The sequence below is a fragment of the Hordeum vulgare genome, chromosome 3H, assembly GCF_904849725.1.
Source record: "Hordeum vulgare subsp. vulgare chromosome 3H, MorexV3_pseudomolecules_assembly, whole genome shotgun sequence".
Classification (NCBI taxonomy): Eukaryota; Viridiplantae; Streptophyta; class Magnoliopsida; order Poales; family Poaceae; genus Hordeum; species Hordeum vulgare.
The window spans coordinates 249,696,110-249,714,182 of record NC_058520.1 but is presented as its reverse complement, the minus strand read 5'-3'; the positions used below and the strand labels follow the sequence as shown (position 1 = coordinate 249,714,182).

General features: G+C 45.0%; 1 protein-coding gene across 8 annotated transcripts in view; it reads left to right on the top strand.

The window, feature by feature from the left end:
- The window catches only part of LOC123443615 (tetratricopeptide repeat protein 5-like), a 57,329-nt gene extending 46,056 nt beyond the window's left edge, over window positions 1-11,273 (top strand). For 3 of the 8 annotated variants that reach the window (XM_045120084.1, XM_045120082.1, XM_045120087.1), the window contains exons 11-13: window positions 9,680-9,749; window positions 10,118-10,189; window positions 10,956-11,273. In XM_045120084.1, coding sequence (XP_044976019.1) covers window positions 9,680-9,749; window positions 10,118-10,189; window positions 10,956-11,072 — 259 coding nt within the window. In that variant the 3' untranslated portion in view covers window positions 11,073-11,273. Of the gene's footprint in view, window positions 1-9,663; window positions 9,750-10,117; window positions 10,190-10,281; window positions 10,441-10,955 lie in introns of those variants that run through there. The other 5 variants (XM_045120083.1, XM_045120085.1, XM_045120086.1 and 2 more) reach the window with 5 other exon arrangements.
- The last annotated feature ends 6,800 nt before the right edge of the window (window positions 11,274-18,073 follow it).

The following is an 18,073-nucleotide window of genomic DNA, read 5'->3' as shown; positions in this document are numbered from 1 at the left end:
CAAGGTCAAAAGGACGCTGAGACACAGTCTCGCTATGAGGATAAGGTAACTGAACCTGTTTACCAAGCCGGCAACCCTGACAGTCTAAAGACACACCACCGGAGACGGATCCAATAAGACCACGTCGAACTAAGGATGAGAGACGGGAGCCACATAAATGACCCAGACGATGATGCCACTGTTGAAAAGAGCTGGTAGACAAGGCAACAGAGGAGGAGAGACTGGCAGCGGTGGCAGCGGATGGAAGGTGAAGCCAGTCAAGCTCCCAGAGACCCTGAGAGTCACGGCGCTGGGAGCCAGCACCAAGAAGAGCACCAGTGTGACGGTCCAGAACTGAACATGAGTCAAAGTCAAGAATGACCCGACAACCAGAGTCAACAATCTGGCCACCAGAAAGGAGCTGCATGGTAAGCCGAGGAACATGAGCAACATCGGGAACATGAAAAGATGAAGTGCTAAGAGTGCCTCGGCCAGTAACCGGGAGAGAAGTACCATCAGCAGTAAAAACATGAACAAGAGGATCAAGAGGTCGAGTAGATGATAGAGTGGATGAATCATGAGTCATATGAAAAGATGCTCCAGTATCAAGAACCCACGGAGATGTACCTGCGTGTGTAGAAGGTGGTCTCACAATGCCAGAAGAGTCCGTAGCAGAACCAACAGAACCTGTCGATGAGTGGATGAATCATGAGTCATATGAAAAGATGCTCCAGTATCAAGAACCCACAGAGATGTACCTGCGTGTGTAGAAGGTGGTCTCACAATGCCACAAGAGTCCGTAGCAGAACCAATAGAACCTGTCGATGAAGAAACAAAAGATGGAGCTAGCAGACATCGAAATCGTCCAATCTCCTGCTCAGTCAGGGGCGCAACTGAAGATGTCGATGTAGACACACCCGACAACGGAGAGTTGAAGGCAAGCAGCAGGGCTCGAAGTCGCGCAATCTCGTCCTCGGTGAAGTACACAACTGAAGTAGGCGGCGTAGCATGTCCAGTATCGTCGGCAAATACCGGTGGAGAAGACGAGGCCGTGTGCAGACAAGCACCAAGCGCCAAAGGAAGACGCGTGGACGAAGAGCAGTCCATGGAGTCATAGGCACCATGACAACCGGTGAAAGTCGCGAGAGGTGTCGGGGAAGAGCGACATGCACCGATGAAAGTCGCGAGAGGAGTCGGTGTAGAGTGACAATCACCATATGTAGAGCTCGCAGGAGCAAAAGAAGAACTACCAGCACAGCTGTCAGGAGTCACGTGAAGCAAGGGACTGCAACGTTGCGTGCTGGTGTAGACCATTTTTTTTAGAGGTCAACGACCAGGGAATACCAGATCCGATCGGGAGTGCAAAACTAGTTCTTGCGTCACGTGGAGCAGCAGGAACAGCCTTGCGTCGGTGGCGTGAAGCAGTAGCAACAACCTCACGATTCAGCAACAGCTTGTGGACGAATCTGGCTGCACGTGTGTCTGAAAACGCGTCCGCTTCGACAGCAGGATGGGAGTAGCGTCGATCTGGATCCGAGGCAACGCGACGGGGTCGATCTGGAGCCGCCTTGATCTGGCGAGATGGGGCGGCGGCGGCTGGAGGCGAAACCGGATCGGGAGCGGGGCGTTGACGGGAGGACCTCGTTCCAGCGGGAGCGGGAGCAGGCGGCACTGGCTCAGATCGGGAGCCTCGTTCCAGCGGAATGAGTGAGACCAGGCGGGTCCAGCGATTTCCAGCGGGATCTGGAGAAGCAGCGGCTGCAGCAGCAGGAGGAGATCGCAGCAGGAGCAGAAGAAGGACGGCGGCTGCGTGGAGACGAGATTGGATCGGAGCACGAGTTGCGCGTGCGAGGAAGAAAAAAACCTAATGCTCTAAAACCATGTTAGGAATATGCAACTTGTATTCCCATGAGGCCATAGGCTGATATATATACATGTACAGGTGTGAAACATATGCAGGAAACCCCTTATACGACGGGATAAATACAAAGGGGTACATGACTTATATTATAACTCTAACAGCGTGCTCGCCAGCCCGCTCGCGCCTGCGTGTCTCGTCGCCCGCTTGCGCCAGCGCGCCGTGCTGCTTGCCCTCCCGCGCGGCGGAGCCCTGGGCCGGCGGCCTCGACGGAGCGGCGACGTCTTCTCTTGGTCGCACGGGTCGTGAAGGAAGCGTCATGTGTCTGTTTTGTGGGACCAACCAGGACACGGACGGACGAGAGCGTCCGTTTCTATCCGTCCGGGAGCATTTGGGGTCCGACCGGACAAAAAGGGACACCAACGGCCAGAGTTGTCTGTTTGGGTCTTTCCGTTGTGTCTACTTTTACCCCAAACGAACGCGGGCGGACAGGATGGGGTTGCGCGTTGGATTTGAGAAGCAACTGGAGCTGGACAGCTAGTGAGAAACATCAGAATCATTAGGCAAGATGCTTTGGGTTTATTGATTGGTGGACCTGTAGATGGTGGGGGGAAGTCTGAAATATCCCCGTAGGCTTAAGATGATGTTTAAGTCCCGATTAAGCATGATTTATCTGATTCTATTGTAGCTTTGCACAAACCAAATGCTTAACACGGGTTTTTAGTGAAAACTAAATTCTATTTATTAATAAGTACATTTAATTCCATTGAATCAAAGAGATCCTAGGGACCAATCGTTCATTCATTCTCCAGGGCAAGGTCATCCAACGACAATTGATGTTAATCTCATGTCAAAGTCACACAGTGCCATCACATTGTGTCATATATCCTTGTCGTCTAACATGGTTAACAATCCGGTCAGCTGATGCAACGACACGTATGTGTGCCCCATCAATTGCACCGATATAATTGTTAAGGTGGGGTGAGAATGTAGAGTCTTGAAGCCTTTCATGCAAAGTGGTAAACGGGGGATCTCTTGGTTAGTAATATCAGTAGTCAAACAATTCAAACACTCGCAACATCTCTTCAAACTTTCGTTGTATAGTCCTGGTGGACCGATTGAAGTGATTCTCAACTTGATTCGCTGATTGAGGGCCTCCAACTGCCCACAAAACATGCCTAATGCCTCTATAGAACACATTCCTCGTCATACCACTTTGCGCTGTACATAATGGTCTCTCCTCTTTTTCTTCAAGTATTTAGGTTATGATCCATAACATAATAGGCAGCCATAAGCATGAGCTCATCTTCTTTTGTTTGAGCTATCCATATCAGTCCCTTCATCATTATTAATTGTGTACATCTTGAGAATCGGCAACATATGGCTATTTAATTAAGTTTCTTGCATTCCAAAAAGAAAGTTAAAATCAACAAATGCACATGACCAAATCACACAACAAATCAACACATATAAGACAACAAGAATTCAAACATTTGTTTAACATCAATCACATGCTAAGATTATCCATGTTGAATGTTACATGACCAAGTAATTGTTCCAAGCTAAAGGAAATTAACACATCCAAGTGTAAGTTACACAACCAACAAAATAATCCAAAGAAAATAAGAGGGCATCTTCTGGAAGCAAGTTCTCATTACAAATATGTGGAAGTACAACATGACCTAAGGCATGAGTACATGAGCCGGTTGGATGAGTCTTCGGAGGGGCGGGCACAAGGGATTGCCGAGCAAGTTAGATCCACTTCAATATCCTATATGAAATTATACGGATAGTTCCACAAACATAGATAGACGAATATGGGCGGATATTGCTCATCCCATATCATATCATCATCTATTCTATTTGTGGAATCATAATCGGACATGATGTGATGGACCTTCGGTCTGTGATGGCACGCGCACGAAGAGGGGGGATTGCGGGAACCAGGAAGTACTGAGATCAGTGTTTTTTTGCTTCTAGTGCAATTTTTAGAAGACCCCACAAGTGTTAGAGTTATAATATAAGTCATGTACCCTTTTGTATTTATCCCAATATATAAGGGGTTTCCTGCATATAGTCCATCCCCTGTACATGTATATATATCGGCCTATGGCCTCATGGGAATACAAGTTGTTTATTCCTAACATGGTATTAGAGCTAGGTTAACTTTTGCACGCCGCAACTTGTGTTGTTGATCCGCTCCTCCTCGTCATCCTCGTCGCCAGATCCCGTTCAAACACCTACCTCATCGTTTCTCCCACGATCCAGGATGGGATCGATCCCAGCTTCTACTCCCGCTCCGTCTCGGATCGATCCAGACCCCGTTCGTCTCTTTTCTCGCCTCTGGCAGACGGGATCGCAGACGGGATCCAGACGGGATCGCCCGTTCCAGCGCCCGTTCCTCTTGCTGCCGTGCAGACGGGATCGCCCGTTCCAGCGGGATCCAGTCCAGCGCCTCCTCCTGTTGCCGTGCAGACGGGATCGCACGTTCCAGCGCCTCCTCCTGCTGCCGTGATTCGGACGGGATCGCCCGTTCCAGCGAGATCCAGACGGGTCCTATAGGATTGAATCCTCCTTCTCTTGCCAGCCTCACGTGGACGCGGCTCCTCGCCAGATCGAGGCGGCTCTTGGTCCCGTCGCCGGACCCTCGTTGCTGCTCCTGACGCGGACGTGGTTCCCTCACACGGACGCGTTCCCATCAGCCGGCTCCTCGTCTCGCGTCGGCTCCAATCCTGTTGTCAGACGCGTACCTGGTTCGTTGACTGCGTTCCAAAAAAAAATGTCTACTGCATCCGGCTACGTTGCTGTTCCTCGTTGTCCGGTGATCTTTGGTGGCACTAACTACATCGAGTTTATTGGCTTCATGCGCATTCACATGCGTGGCATCCGCCTCTGGGGCTTTCTTTCTGGCGAGGTCTGCTGTCCGCCATATCCGGTTCCTTCCGTGGCTCCCACTCCGCCGACCCCACCGGCTCTTCCTGCGGATGCTTCTCAGACCGCAAAGGATGCGGCCAAGCTTGCTGATGAGGCCGCTGTGAGTGCTTATGATGAGAAGGTCTTGGCTTATGAGGAGGCTCTTCAGGTGTATCATGGTGCTCTGACTGTTTACACCCAGTGGCTTGATGATGATGCTCGTGCTGCAGCTGTTCTCACTGCTAGTGTTCTGCCTCAGTTTGCGTCAGAGTTTCTGGGCCTTCCTACTGTATCTGAGATGTGGACCCGCCTTCGTCAGCGCTATCAGTCCTCTGGTGATGCCTTATACCTCTCTGTGATTCGTTAGGAGCATGCTCTTCAGGAGGGTGACTCTACTGTTGATGACTTCTATGCACAGAGTTCTGCTATCTGGCGCCAGCTCGATTCTCTCCGCACTGCTGGTTGTCGTACTTGCCCCTATTGCCAGGCTGTCCAGGCCAACTTGGAGTTTCATCGCGTCTACGAGTTCCTGTTTAGGCTCCGTAAGGAGTTTGAGCCTCGCCGTGCTCAGTTGTTTGCTCGTGGCCGTATTTCTCTCATGGAGGCGCTTTCTGAGATTCGTGCTGAGGAGACTCACTTATGTGGTGCTGGTTTGCTGGAGGTTCCCTCAGTGCTCGCAGCTCGGGCTCTTTCTACGCCACCTGTTGCACCGACCCCTTCTCGCTCGAGTGCTCCGTTTCTTGCCCACTCCTTCTGGAGGCTTCGGTCGCCCCCGTTCACATTGTGGCTACTGCAACAATGATGGTCATATTGAGTCCAACTACTACACGAAGAAGAAACACTTGCGCAAGGCGCGATCATCATCTACAGCGACTTCGTCATCTACCTCGACAGCTTCAGCCATCGCTTTGACTGAGCAGGATATTCTGAGACTTAAGCGTCTGCTCGCTGCTTCAGGTTCTTCCTCGGCGGGTACTGCTGGATTTGTGACTGAAGCTTCCCGCACTGAGCAACCACCTTCTACACAGTCAGGTACATCCCCATGGGTTCTGGACTCTGGAGCTTCCTTTCATATGACTTCTAATTCTTCCACTCTGTCCTCTCTTCGATCACTTGATTCTCCTGTTCATGTCCTCACCGCTGATGGTACTCCCCTTCCTGTCGTTAGTAGAGGCACTCTTACCACTCCTTATTTTGTTCCTGATGTTACTCATGTTCCTCAACTTACCATGAATCTGTTTTCCGCTGGTCAACTTGCTGATTCTAGTTGTCGTGTCATCCTTGACCTTGACTCTTGTTCTGTCCAGGACCGTCGCACGCACACTCTGGTTGGGGCTGGTCCTCGCCGCCGTGATTCTGAGGGTCTCTGGGAGTTGGACTGGCTTCATGTTCCTTCCGCTGCCCACTCTATCGCCAGTTCTTCCGCTTTGGTCGCCTCGGCTACTGGTTCCTTCCAGCAGTGGCATCATCGACTTGGTCATCTGTGTGGTTCTCGTTTGTCGTCGTTAGTTCGTCGAGGTCTTCTGTGGTCTGTCTCAGGAGATGCCTCTTTAGAGTGTCAGGGTTGTCGTCTTGGCAAGCAGATTCAGTTACCATATCCACATAGTGAGTCAGTGTCTATGCGTCCTTTTGATTTAGTTCATTCCGATGTATGTGGTCCGACTCCCTTCGCTTCGAAAGGGGGTCATAAATACTATATTATTTTCATAGATGACTTCTCTCGTTACACATGGCTTTATTTCATGACTTCTCGTAGTGAGGTGTTGTCCATTTATAAGCGTTTTGCTGCCATGGTTCATACTCAGTTCTCTTCTCCCATTCGTGTGTTCCGTGCTGACTCCGCTGGCGAGTATATCTCTAAGATGTTGCTGAGCAAGGGACTCTCTCAATTCTCTTGTCCTGGTGCTCACGCTCAGAATGGCGTGGCTGAACGCAAGCATCGTCATCTTCTTGAGACGGCTCGTGCATTGATGATTGCTGCCTCTCTCCTGCCTCATTTTTGGGTTGAGGCCGTCTCCACCTCCACCTATCTCATCAATTTCCAGCCTTCCGCTGCTCTACAGGGTGGTGTTCCTTTCGACCGTCTTTTTGATCGTTCTCCCGGTTATTCGATGCTTCGCTTGTTTGGTTGTGTTTGCTATGTTCTTCTTGCGTATCTCTCGGTCTGACCAAAACTGACCGCTCAGTCTGTTGAGTGTGTCTTCTTAGGCTATAGTGATGAGCATAAGGGCTATCGTTGTTGGGATCCTATCGGTCGTCGGATGCGTATCTCTCGGGATGTGACTTTTGATGAGTCTCGTCCCTTCTACCCACGCCCATCTTCCTCGACTTTTTCAGTGGAGGATATCTCTTTCCTCACTTTTCCTGACACACTTATCACACCCGTCGAGCCTTTGCCTATTCGTTCCGCTCCCTCTGCTTCTCCACCTCCAGTCGATTTGTCGCCACCATCTTCCACGGTCTCCTCGTCTAGCATGTCACCGGATTCTACACCTTCATCTCCGGTGACTTCTTCGTCGCCACTCCCCGATTCTATCTTGGCGATTTCTCCTTCCATTGTTCCATCTTTTCCTCAGTGTTACACTCGTCGTTCACGTTCTGTGGATGCCTCTGTGGATGTGTCGTCATCCTCGTCTCAGCCTACTTATGGCTTGCGTTCTCGTCCTCGTCCGTCTGTTGATCGCTTTGGATTTTCCACCGCTGGTGCCGCTCTTCTTGAGCCGACTACTTATCATCAGGCTGTTGTTCATCCTGAATAGCAGTTTGCGATGGTAGAGGAGATTGCTGCTCTTGAACGCACTGGTACGTGGGATCTTGTTTCCCTTCCTCCCGGAGTCCGTCCCATCACTTGTAAGTGGGTCTACAAGGTTAAGACTCGCTCCGATGGTTCTCTTGAGCGTCACAAAGCTCGTCTTGTGGCTCGTGGTTTTCAGCAGGAGTATGGTCGTGATTATGACGAGACTTTTGCTCCTGTGGCTCATATGACCACTGTTCGTACTCTTCTTCCCGTGGCCTCTACACGCCACTGGTCTATCTCTCAGCTTGATGTTAAGAATGCTTTTCTTAATGGTGAGTTGCGTGAGGAGGTGTACATGCAGCCTCCACCTGGGTATTCTGTTCCTGATGGTATTGTATGTCGTCTTCATCGCTCTCTCTATGGCCTTAAGCAAGCCCCCCGCGCCTGGTTTGAGCGTTTTGCCTCTGTGGTTACTGCCGCTGGTTTTTCATCCAGTGTTCATGATCCAGCATTGTTTATTCATCTTTATCCTCGTGGTCGGACTCTTCTTCTTCTCTATGTTGATTACATGGTCATCACTGGGGATGACCCCGAGTATATTGCCTTTGTCAAGGCCCGTCTTAGTGAGCAGTTCCTTATGTCTGATCTTGGACCTCTTCGCTACTTTCTTGGGATTGAAGTCTCTTCTACCTCTGATGGCTTTTTTATATCCCAGGAAAAGTATATTCAGGATCTTCTTGCTCGTGCTGCTCTTATTGATGAGCGCATTGTTGAGACTCCTATGGAGCTCAATGTTCACCTCTCTGCTACTGATGGTGATCCCCTGCCTGACCCGACGCGTTATCGTCATCTTGTTGGCAGTCTTGTTTATCTAGCTGTCACTTGTCCGGATATCTCTTATCCGGTTCATATTCTGAGTCAGTTCGTCTCTACTCCCACTCCTCTGTGTTCTCCGATATCTTCGGGGCACGATCTCTCACCGTCTATTCTTTCCTCGCTCCAGTTCTTTACAGCTTCAGGCCTATTCGGATGCTACGTAGGCTAGTGATCCTTCAGATCGCCGTTCACTTTCTGGTTACTGTGTTTTTCTTGGTGGTTCTCTCATTGCCTGGAAGACGAAGAAATAGATTGCAGTTTCCCGTTCGAGTGCAGAGGCTGAGTTGCGAGCGATGGTTATTTTGACGGCAGAGGTGACTTGGTTACGGTGGTTACTTGAGGATTTTGGTGTTTCTGTCACTACGCCGACTCTGCTCTTATCTGACAGTACATGTGCCATTAGCATTGCGCGCGATCCTGTGAAGCATGGGCTCACCAAGCATATTGGTGTTGATGCTTTCTATGTGCGCGCTGCTGTGCAGGATCAGGTTGTTGCTCTTCAGTATGTGCCTTCCGAGTTACAGTTAGCGGATTTCCTGACGAAGACCCAGACTAGAGCACAACATGGCTTTTATCTCTCCAAACTCAGTGTTGTTCATCCACCATGAGTTTGAGGGGGGTGTTAGACTTATAATATAAGTCATGTACCCTTTTGTATTTATCCCAATATATAAGGGATTTCCTGCATATAGTCCATCACCTGTACATGTATATATATCGGCCTATGGCCTCATGGGAATACAAGTTGCTTATTCCTAACAACAAGCTCATCAAAAAGCAATGTGTGTTTGCTTGGGTTTGTGCTTTTAGGAGCCAAGAAGCTCCAAAGGCTGAAGCACAAGGCCAAACAAACAAGGTCTCAGATCGCTATGCCAAAATCCATATACAATTACAGAATTGTGATGCGCAGTACCCAAATTCTCAAATATATAGTGTGCTGAAGGTAGCAAATGTGGTACAGAAATATTCCAGAATAGTTGTGATGCAACCAATTGCAAATTAGAAGAAATATTATAGTATTGTCAGAGCCAAATAATATTTCTGAATAGATTAAATAAGCTATTATCCTTGTTCAGCTAGAAAGATAGGAAAATTCCATTGCACAACTGTGTGCCCTTTAATATTTGTTGATAAGATTCAGCACCTTTTTTATGATATGTCAAAGCACGATAGAGTTAGGTAGGTAAATCTATACAACTTTATTCTTTTACAAAGTCCATACAAGATTGTTGCATCTCGTTTGTTCCTATTTTTATCTCATATATGTAAAGTTATATGCTACATTCCAATGAGACAACAGTTTTATGGTCTTTCAGGTATTATTTAACATGTGACTTGGATCAGTCTTATTTCATACTATCAGTTTATGGGCTACAAAATGAAGCAGTAAGATCTCATATCTCTGCTGAATACATTTTATATGAAAAATTGGGATATTGCATCATGATTTTATCCTAGTGGGTGTAGCTGTTCTTGCATGCTTAAAGCGTCAGTATACTGAATAACATCAGGATTCAAATGTGTGGAACATAAACTGGCGCCTATGCTGTTATAGTGCCATGCCAATTGGGATTACTAAGAGCAATCTTAAAACATACGATCCAATCTCCTTCATGTGCCAATAGTTTTTACTGTCCCAGAATTCATTACTATTTAAATAGCTAGCAAGCTCATCGATATTGAAGTTCCCCAAGCTGTTCTTCCTGATACTGTATTTTATGTAACCATTCTGGTGTAATCCTTGTATGCCATAGATTAAAGAAGGCGATCAAGTGGAACTGCTGGAACCATACTACAAAATTCTAGATATATCTTGGAAAGAACAGGTATACCTTTGATACCATCATCTTCCAGTTAACTCTTCATAAACCTTTTATTCCTGTTAACTCTTCATAAACCTTCTATTGTCTTTTTAAAGGAACAGCTAGTATTCGATTAAACTAATACATGCTGGCAGAGTCGCCGGCTACAGAGTTCGTTACAAAGTCTGGAAAATGGCCAACCCAGAGTTCAAAGTTGCCATTCCCTAGCCCAGCTCCATACGCAGCTAGTGGGCAGCAACATTACATGATCCTGGGCAAGTACCCAATTTAACAACATCAAGAGCTTTATTTCCTGAAACAGAGAACCTAGGGCAGCTTTATTGCAATCTTGAGTTGGAACCTGCTTCAGCACCATAGAATCCGTCTTCAATATGATTTGACTGCATCCCATTCTTGCAGCAGCATTTATAGCATGCTTCAGGAGTGTTGTTTGTACTCACTCTTAACCAATACATGCTGTTCTGGGTCTTATACACATGGTCTCTAGCATGCAACTTTGAGTCTTTTCATATGGACCTATATTAAACATTACAAATTCTATTTCTGTTGTTAATAATGAATATAAAGACGCTATTTTCACTTGGCTAATCTAAATAACAATATATTAATAGTGGAAGTTAGTAATTTGACTGTTTCCAAGTGAAGGTAGTCAAGGAAAATATGGCTTAGTAAAATTCTTTGTCAGTTGTACTTTATGGTGATGTTGAAAGCCTCATAACCTGTTACGCTCATATAAAATTTACATGTTCTGTTCTTCCATGTCAAACAGCACTATAAGTTCAAGTCAATTCGTGTGGACTTCCCAGAACAAATTATTATCAACGAGAAAGCTCCAGCTGCTCATCATGTTGCCCGGGCTTCAATTCGTGCTCAGCATAAACCATAATTGTTGGCAAAATACTCCAATTATTATTACCTTATTTTGTTGTACTGGACTTGTTGGTGTCCAAGAGAAAGTGTACGCAAAAAGGTTATTAATTGATGTCCATCCACTCATTATGCATGTAGTTCCATGTAAATATTTGTTTTTGGAGTACACCGGTGACATGATATTTTTATAGATGGCAGCAAACAAATTTAGGCCCTATTCGGAACAAAGGGTTCTAAGACGGGAATTTGAGAAAACGTTGGTATGGGAAAAAGAAGACTAGAGCAAACCATAGCAACCAGAAAACAAAGTAAAGGCTATACAAGAATGTGTTTGGGTGACCGTAGGAGAAATGCAGGCTGACGTGATGGATAGACATGCATAATTTATTCAGCATTGCATAGCAGCTGTCTTTGTCTCCAACCGCAAGTACATACAATAAGTATTTTTATTTGGATCATCAGTGAAAGTGTCAGGCTCCTCACGGGGCTAAATTTCGACTCTTTTACGAAAGTTGATCAAGATCTGATGACTTCCTCCGTTTTTAAATACAAGTCTTTTTAAAAATTCTACTAAGGGACTACATATGGGTGTATATTCGTTCATTTTGTTTTGTATGTTGTCTTTTAATGAAATCTCTAAAAAACCTTATATTTAGGAACGGAGGGAATACTTTGTAAAAAATTCGGGATATGTTTTTTTTTCGCCGCCAGAGTCCATGACGGTAGGGTATAATAACACCGTAAATTTGTCGTAAGTATTGGGTAAACACACCTCGACGGTAGGGTTGTATGGCCTACTGTCAGTCTATTTGGCGACAGGGGTGATGATGTGGACAAGTTTCCTATAGTTAGGGGCCTTAGCGGTGTTGTTATACTCTATCGTTATGGACTCAACGGTAGGAAAGAGGTCAAGTTGCCAGATCTCAATCTGCTTTTCTAAAAAGGTCAAAACACAAAATTCTGCCTCACGGGTAGAGGATTTAGAGCACGCAAGTGTGGGGCATGCGGATTCACGGACGCTTGATCTGCCTCAAGATTCACACATACGTCTGTGTACTATATTATCTTTTTATGTTGTACACCACTTTGTATATATTTGTAATGTTATGTATATCTATGCGTTTTTTTTTGAAGCAAGGATGCATATATTTGTTGCTTGGTGTGTTTGGTAAGTGTATCTGCACATATACAAGTCTGAAGAAAAACGATCCATTGACAGTACAGATTGCTAGCTCTTTCTTCATGCTATCTCTCACTTATGTTACAATAGATATATACTCCATCTGTTTGGAATTAGTTGTCACATAATGGATAAAATTGATTATACCTAGAAATAAAATATATCTAGATACATCCATTTTCATGACAAGTATTTTCGGACGGAGGGAGGGAGTATTATCAACTTAAGTGAACTTCTAGCGGAAGGTTGGTTCAAATCGATGCAGATTATCAGCAATCCAATCTATCAGCTTCTTCACAAAGATGAAGTATAACTTATACTATTATTGATTAAGCCTTTCTTTTCTTGTTCTTCTTAGTTCTAGTTTTTTCTAATCTCTGTCTTTAATAAAACATCCATGGTTAAGCTTATTTTAGTTGGCCTTTGCATATTGAGCCCTGAAACATAAGAACACATGCAACATATATGAGTAGTACAAGGCACATATTTCTTTCAGAAGCTTGAATTTCTTACCTATACAATAGAGATAAGGCACGTATTGAATGACTTGAAAAATATGAGCGGTCTGAAATTTCGTCGTTAATGTTCTTTGTTCCTTCATTTTTCCCATCTCAGAACAATATTTGTGTTTGAAACTTGAATTTGGAAGAATTGGATCTCAGACTACAATTACAGGCACTACATGTAACAAGTTAGAGTCAGCGAAACTTTATATTGAGACGCTCTATGGAGATGTTACAAGTAGCGAAACTTAAGATGAACCTAATATTTTATTTTGGTATTTATTTGTATGCCTGCATACTTAGACAGGTTCATATGATTCTAATAAATGAATGTTTGGACTTGATTGAATTAGAATATAATAGTAATTTACTATTATTAATCATTTTATGTCTTTAATTTTCTGTTGTTTTACCCCTCACTGTCTAAGTATGATTAATAACACTAAGATATGTTTTTTAATAAGTATAAATTATTACCAGTAAAATGAAATCTTATTTAATGAGTATTAATTGTAAGAGATGTATGTTTGTCAAAGTAAATCATATGTATAATCGAATTTAGTATAATTTATTTCAAAATGATTTCAATACAAAAAGATAGATTGAAGATGTCGATATATAGACTTAAAAGAAATGTGATTTGATATTTAATTCAAGAGTATATGTTACAAGATCGTACACATTAATTTGTATGATTTTTTTATAACCAACCTCTAAATTCTAAAAACTAAATCCTAATTCTTAAATCGTAAATCTAAACTCCAAGCCCCGAACCCTAAAACGCTAAGCCTTAAATATTAAATGCTAAATGGGCAAGCCCTAATCGCCAAACCCAAAATGCTTGCTCTGTAAATGTAGTTTCTCTCTCTCTCTCTCTCTATATATATATATATATATATATATATATATCATCAAATAATTTATTCTTCACCCGAGATAATCTTGCGATCAATTTACAAATAAATTACATTTAAAATACAAATAGTTACATTTATAGTGAATTACAATGTAAAATTTGACAAAAAAAATATAGGTCACAAGACCAGAAAAAATGAATTTATTGTATCTTTTGCACAATTTTTTTATGTTCGTAATTTTACATGACATAAAATATTTTCACGTTGATTATATTTTTTATGGTCTATTTTTACGTATAAAAGAAGACAAAATTTACGAAAGTAAAATTACGATGCATTGATGTTAAAATAAAGGGGAGTGAAAAATAACCATTCCTCATCCAGGGTGATGAATAGCGCCACCCTATATATATATATATACATATATACATATATATATATATATATATATATATATATACATATATATATATATATATATATATATATATATATATATATATATATATATGTATGTATGTATGTGTGTGTGTGTGTGTTAGTCAGAGTAAAGCATATGTATGACCTAATTTTGTGTAATTTTATTTCACAATGATATGAGTATAAAAAGATAGGCGGCATCGAAACCCTAGCACGCGCCGCCGCCATCCTGCTATTTTTCCCTCGCCGTCGCCAAAGAAGGTCTCCGGGCAAGCCACGATGACCAACGAGGACGGTGGCGGCGAGGATCTGCTGCTTCGCTTCCTTGTGGAGAGCCCCGAACACCGAGGCGGCGGCCTCAGAAGGAGCGACGACCCTGGCTCTCCGGCGACCAGTGGTAGCGGGCGTTGCTCCTTCCCCTCAGTCGCATGGGCGACGTGGTGGCGGCGGTCATTGGTGGCTGGTCTTTGGGTGCAGTCTTCCCCTCAGTGGACGACGCTAGATCTACAGGTCTTGCCCTCCCCCTTCATAACGTCCTCCTGCCTCCTCCCGTCCCCTGTCCTTGGCGGTCTTTGGTCGCCGGATCTGGTGCGTTTGGGGTGTGGGAGAGGCGACAGTCCGGGATAAATCCTTGGTTGGTGCCCGATGTCACATCCCTGATCCCTATTAGGTTTAGTAAGATGTGCTCATGTTTTCTTTCAATGCATCCAAGGAAATGAAATGAAAACCCAAAAGCGAAGCAAGAAAACCAAAGCAAAACCCTAGCAACCCCTCATTCAAAAGCATTTCGAAATTGATGTCAAATCAATGAACCCAAAATGGCCTTAAGAAAAGTTCACCTTTTCTGATAAATGTTGATAACAAAATATCAGAGATGAAACTTATTTTCAAACTACTTTTGGTATTTTAAAATTAAGTTAAAAGCTACTGAAATCAATTATATATTTGATTTCAAATAATTCAAAGTTTCCAAAATTGTTGAAAACTTTATGAGTGGTTGGAAATATTCCAACTAACCCCCTAGTATTTTTCAAACTATTTTAGGAATAGTTTGGAGCCAAAAATAAAACAAAACAAATGTTAGAAAGAATAAACAGAAAACAGAAAGGAAAGAAAATGCAAAAATCCAATCTAGCGCTTACCTGAGGCCCAGCCCACCTTAGCCTTTCGTCTTCCTCCTGCGAGTCGGAGCAGGAGGTGGCCGCCGCGTTCCCCGGCGCGCCCACGTAGCTGCGTGCCTGCCTGGCCGCCGCGTCGCGCTGGCGCGAACGGGGATAAGCTCTCTGAGGCCTCCCCGTGCTCATCCCCTCCCCATTTGCCATGTTCTCTCTCCCCCTCTCGGCCGCCATGACCGCAAGGTCAAGCTTGAGCTCGCCGTCGCTCCTGTCCCTCTCCCTCTCTCTTGAGCCGTACAACGGATTCGCCTTCGCTCCCTGAAGCTCCCCAGCTAGTCGCGCGACGCCAAGAACCCCTGAGACGCCATGAAGCCATCATCTTCTTCCTCGGGTCACCGGAGTTCGCCGCCGTCGTTCTCCCTTCTCAGGCCATCCCCGCGCCCACTCTCGATGCCTCTGCACTCCCCGTGAGCTCAGGGTCCTTTCCCCTAAGTTTTCCCTCTCGACCCCTTCCTCTAGGCCTTGATTCCACCGGAGCCCGACGAGATCCGCGGCGGGACCTCGTCGCCGGTAGCTCTCCGATGATCGGCTGGTCCATCTGAAGCCACCAATGGCTTCAGTGCGTCGCATAGATGCTGTAGGAGCCTAGCCCCACGCGTGATGCCCTCTGTTTCGATGACCCCGATGATGCCCGAGCTTCGGCCGCCGCCAAGCTCGTCGCCGGCGTCATCTCCAGCCATATTAGCTCCGGGTCTTTGCAGAAATGGAACCGCGGCTGTGCGCTGGTTCATTTGGTGCCCTCTGCCATGCATTTGGTCGCCGGAGATGCATTCCTGAGCCCCTCCGCCGTTCTGGTGGTCGCCGGAGGCTCACCGCCGGCGAGATCGACCTCGCCGCCGGTGGATCTGACCCCCCTGAGCCTATGACAGGTGGGGCCAGCCCCTGGCTAATTAAGTTTAGTAATAATTAAAAATAACTTATTTAATTATCTTAAACGGACACTGACAGGTGGGTCCTTCTCTGTTAATTAACTAATTAAGTTAAAACTAAATTAAAACTGACCAGAGACACTGACCAGTGGGTCCCACTGGTTAGGTTTGACTTTCAACGGCCAGTTGGACCTGCTGATGTCATGTTGATGCAATAAAGACTTTTCTGTTTAAAAATAATTCCACAATAAGTTCAAAACTTTGGAAATTCATAAAAAATTGAATATAACTCCAAATTTGACAAATAATATATGTAAATGGATGAAAAAAAATTCAAGGAATCCAATGGTGCTATTTCCATGCATGAAAAACAAAGTTATGAAACAACATCAGGTCAAATCAATTAAAATAATTTGATAAATTATAATTCAAATGATATTTGAATTATGATTTCAAATCAAGATCACCCCAAACGGTTCTGCTAGTCATTTCAAACCATGGTACATTGCATTTCATGCATCATTTTGGTGCATATGTTTGATATTGATTGATTGTTGTTATTCGGGTAGGCTCCGCCCCTCCGGATACGTCTGATTATCCGACTGACGGATATCACCCCTCTGCTGAGCAACAAGGCAAGCAACCTTTTGATCATCCCGATAAATCCCATGTTCTCGCTCCTGCTCTTACTTATTGCAGTAGGTCAAAATGCTTTCAATGCATTTACCACATTAATTGAACCCACTTCCTTTGCATGACCTGTCCTTGTCACAGTAAATAGCTGAACCTTGCAACCTAGCATACCTGGTAGATGCTTGAGCCATGATGTGCCTTATCCTGCTATGCATGCTATGCTTAGAGTTGTGTATGATCTGTCATCTGGGTGAACAGAATTGTGAGAATGTGTTCAGTAAGTAAAGGTCGTGTGTTGAACCTGATTTGGTAAAGGTACCGGTGAAAGGCTATGTAGGAGTACATGGCGGGTTGTTTCATTGGAACCGTCCTTAGGAACCGAGTTCTGTGTATGTAATCCAAGACTAGATACTGCCACACGTTGGGATACTTAATTGACCCTCTCGACTTATTAATCGTTTAGTACTCTGTCCAGGAGTTGCAAGTAGTTTCTGGTGTTTATAGTCATGCTGGAGGCCGTGCGTAGCACTGACCTTAGAGGTGGGTTATGATGCGGTAGGCAGTGGCACGGTGTACCAAGTGGCACCCGGATGGTGGGCTTGGGAACCCTGCACACATCGTTTGGGGCCGCGGCGGAAACCTCGGTCGGACTTCCGTGCGAGTTACCCTCAGATAGGCGATAGACCTAGACTAAGTATTAGCATGGTTAACGGTCATGGCCGACTCCCTCGCTGGGCTTCCGCTTGAAGGTTGCCAAGGTGCATGACGTGCACATGGCGATAAGTGGCGAGAGCGTGTGTGAAGAAGTACACCCCTGCAGGGTTATGATCTATTCGAATAGCCGCGTCCGCGGATATGGACTACTTGGAAACATATGTTGTTCATAGACAACTATAATGGCTACTCATAAAATTGTCAAGATGAGCGTGAGTGTCATGGACGGCATTTCCGTAGGGAGATGAAATGATTCCATGATAGAGTATTGTTGTGGTGTTAGTGGACTCGTTGTGCGAGAAACATAGTTGTCAAAACTATTTAAAAATGCAAGTTGTCTAGCCAAGAGTCAAATGCTGGCTTTCCGCATGAAACTCCACAACTCCTTGTTGATACATTGCATGAGTAGATAGATTTCCTAAAGTCTTGCTGAGTACTTTCGTACTCACGTTTGCTTAATACATTGTTGCATAGGTTGTTAATGACCCTAATTGAGGGTTCTATCTAGACATCGACGATGACGAGTAGCTGGTATCCCAGCTACGATCTGGCCCTAGGATGGGTCTGTAGATAGTCAGTCCATGTGCCTTTATATTTCCATCTGTCTGTACTCAGACAGTTTTAAATCTTTCGCTGGCTTGTAAGAATTGTGTGTATGACTTGTGA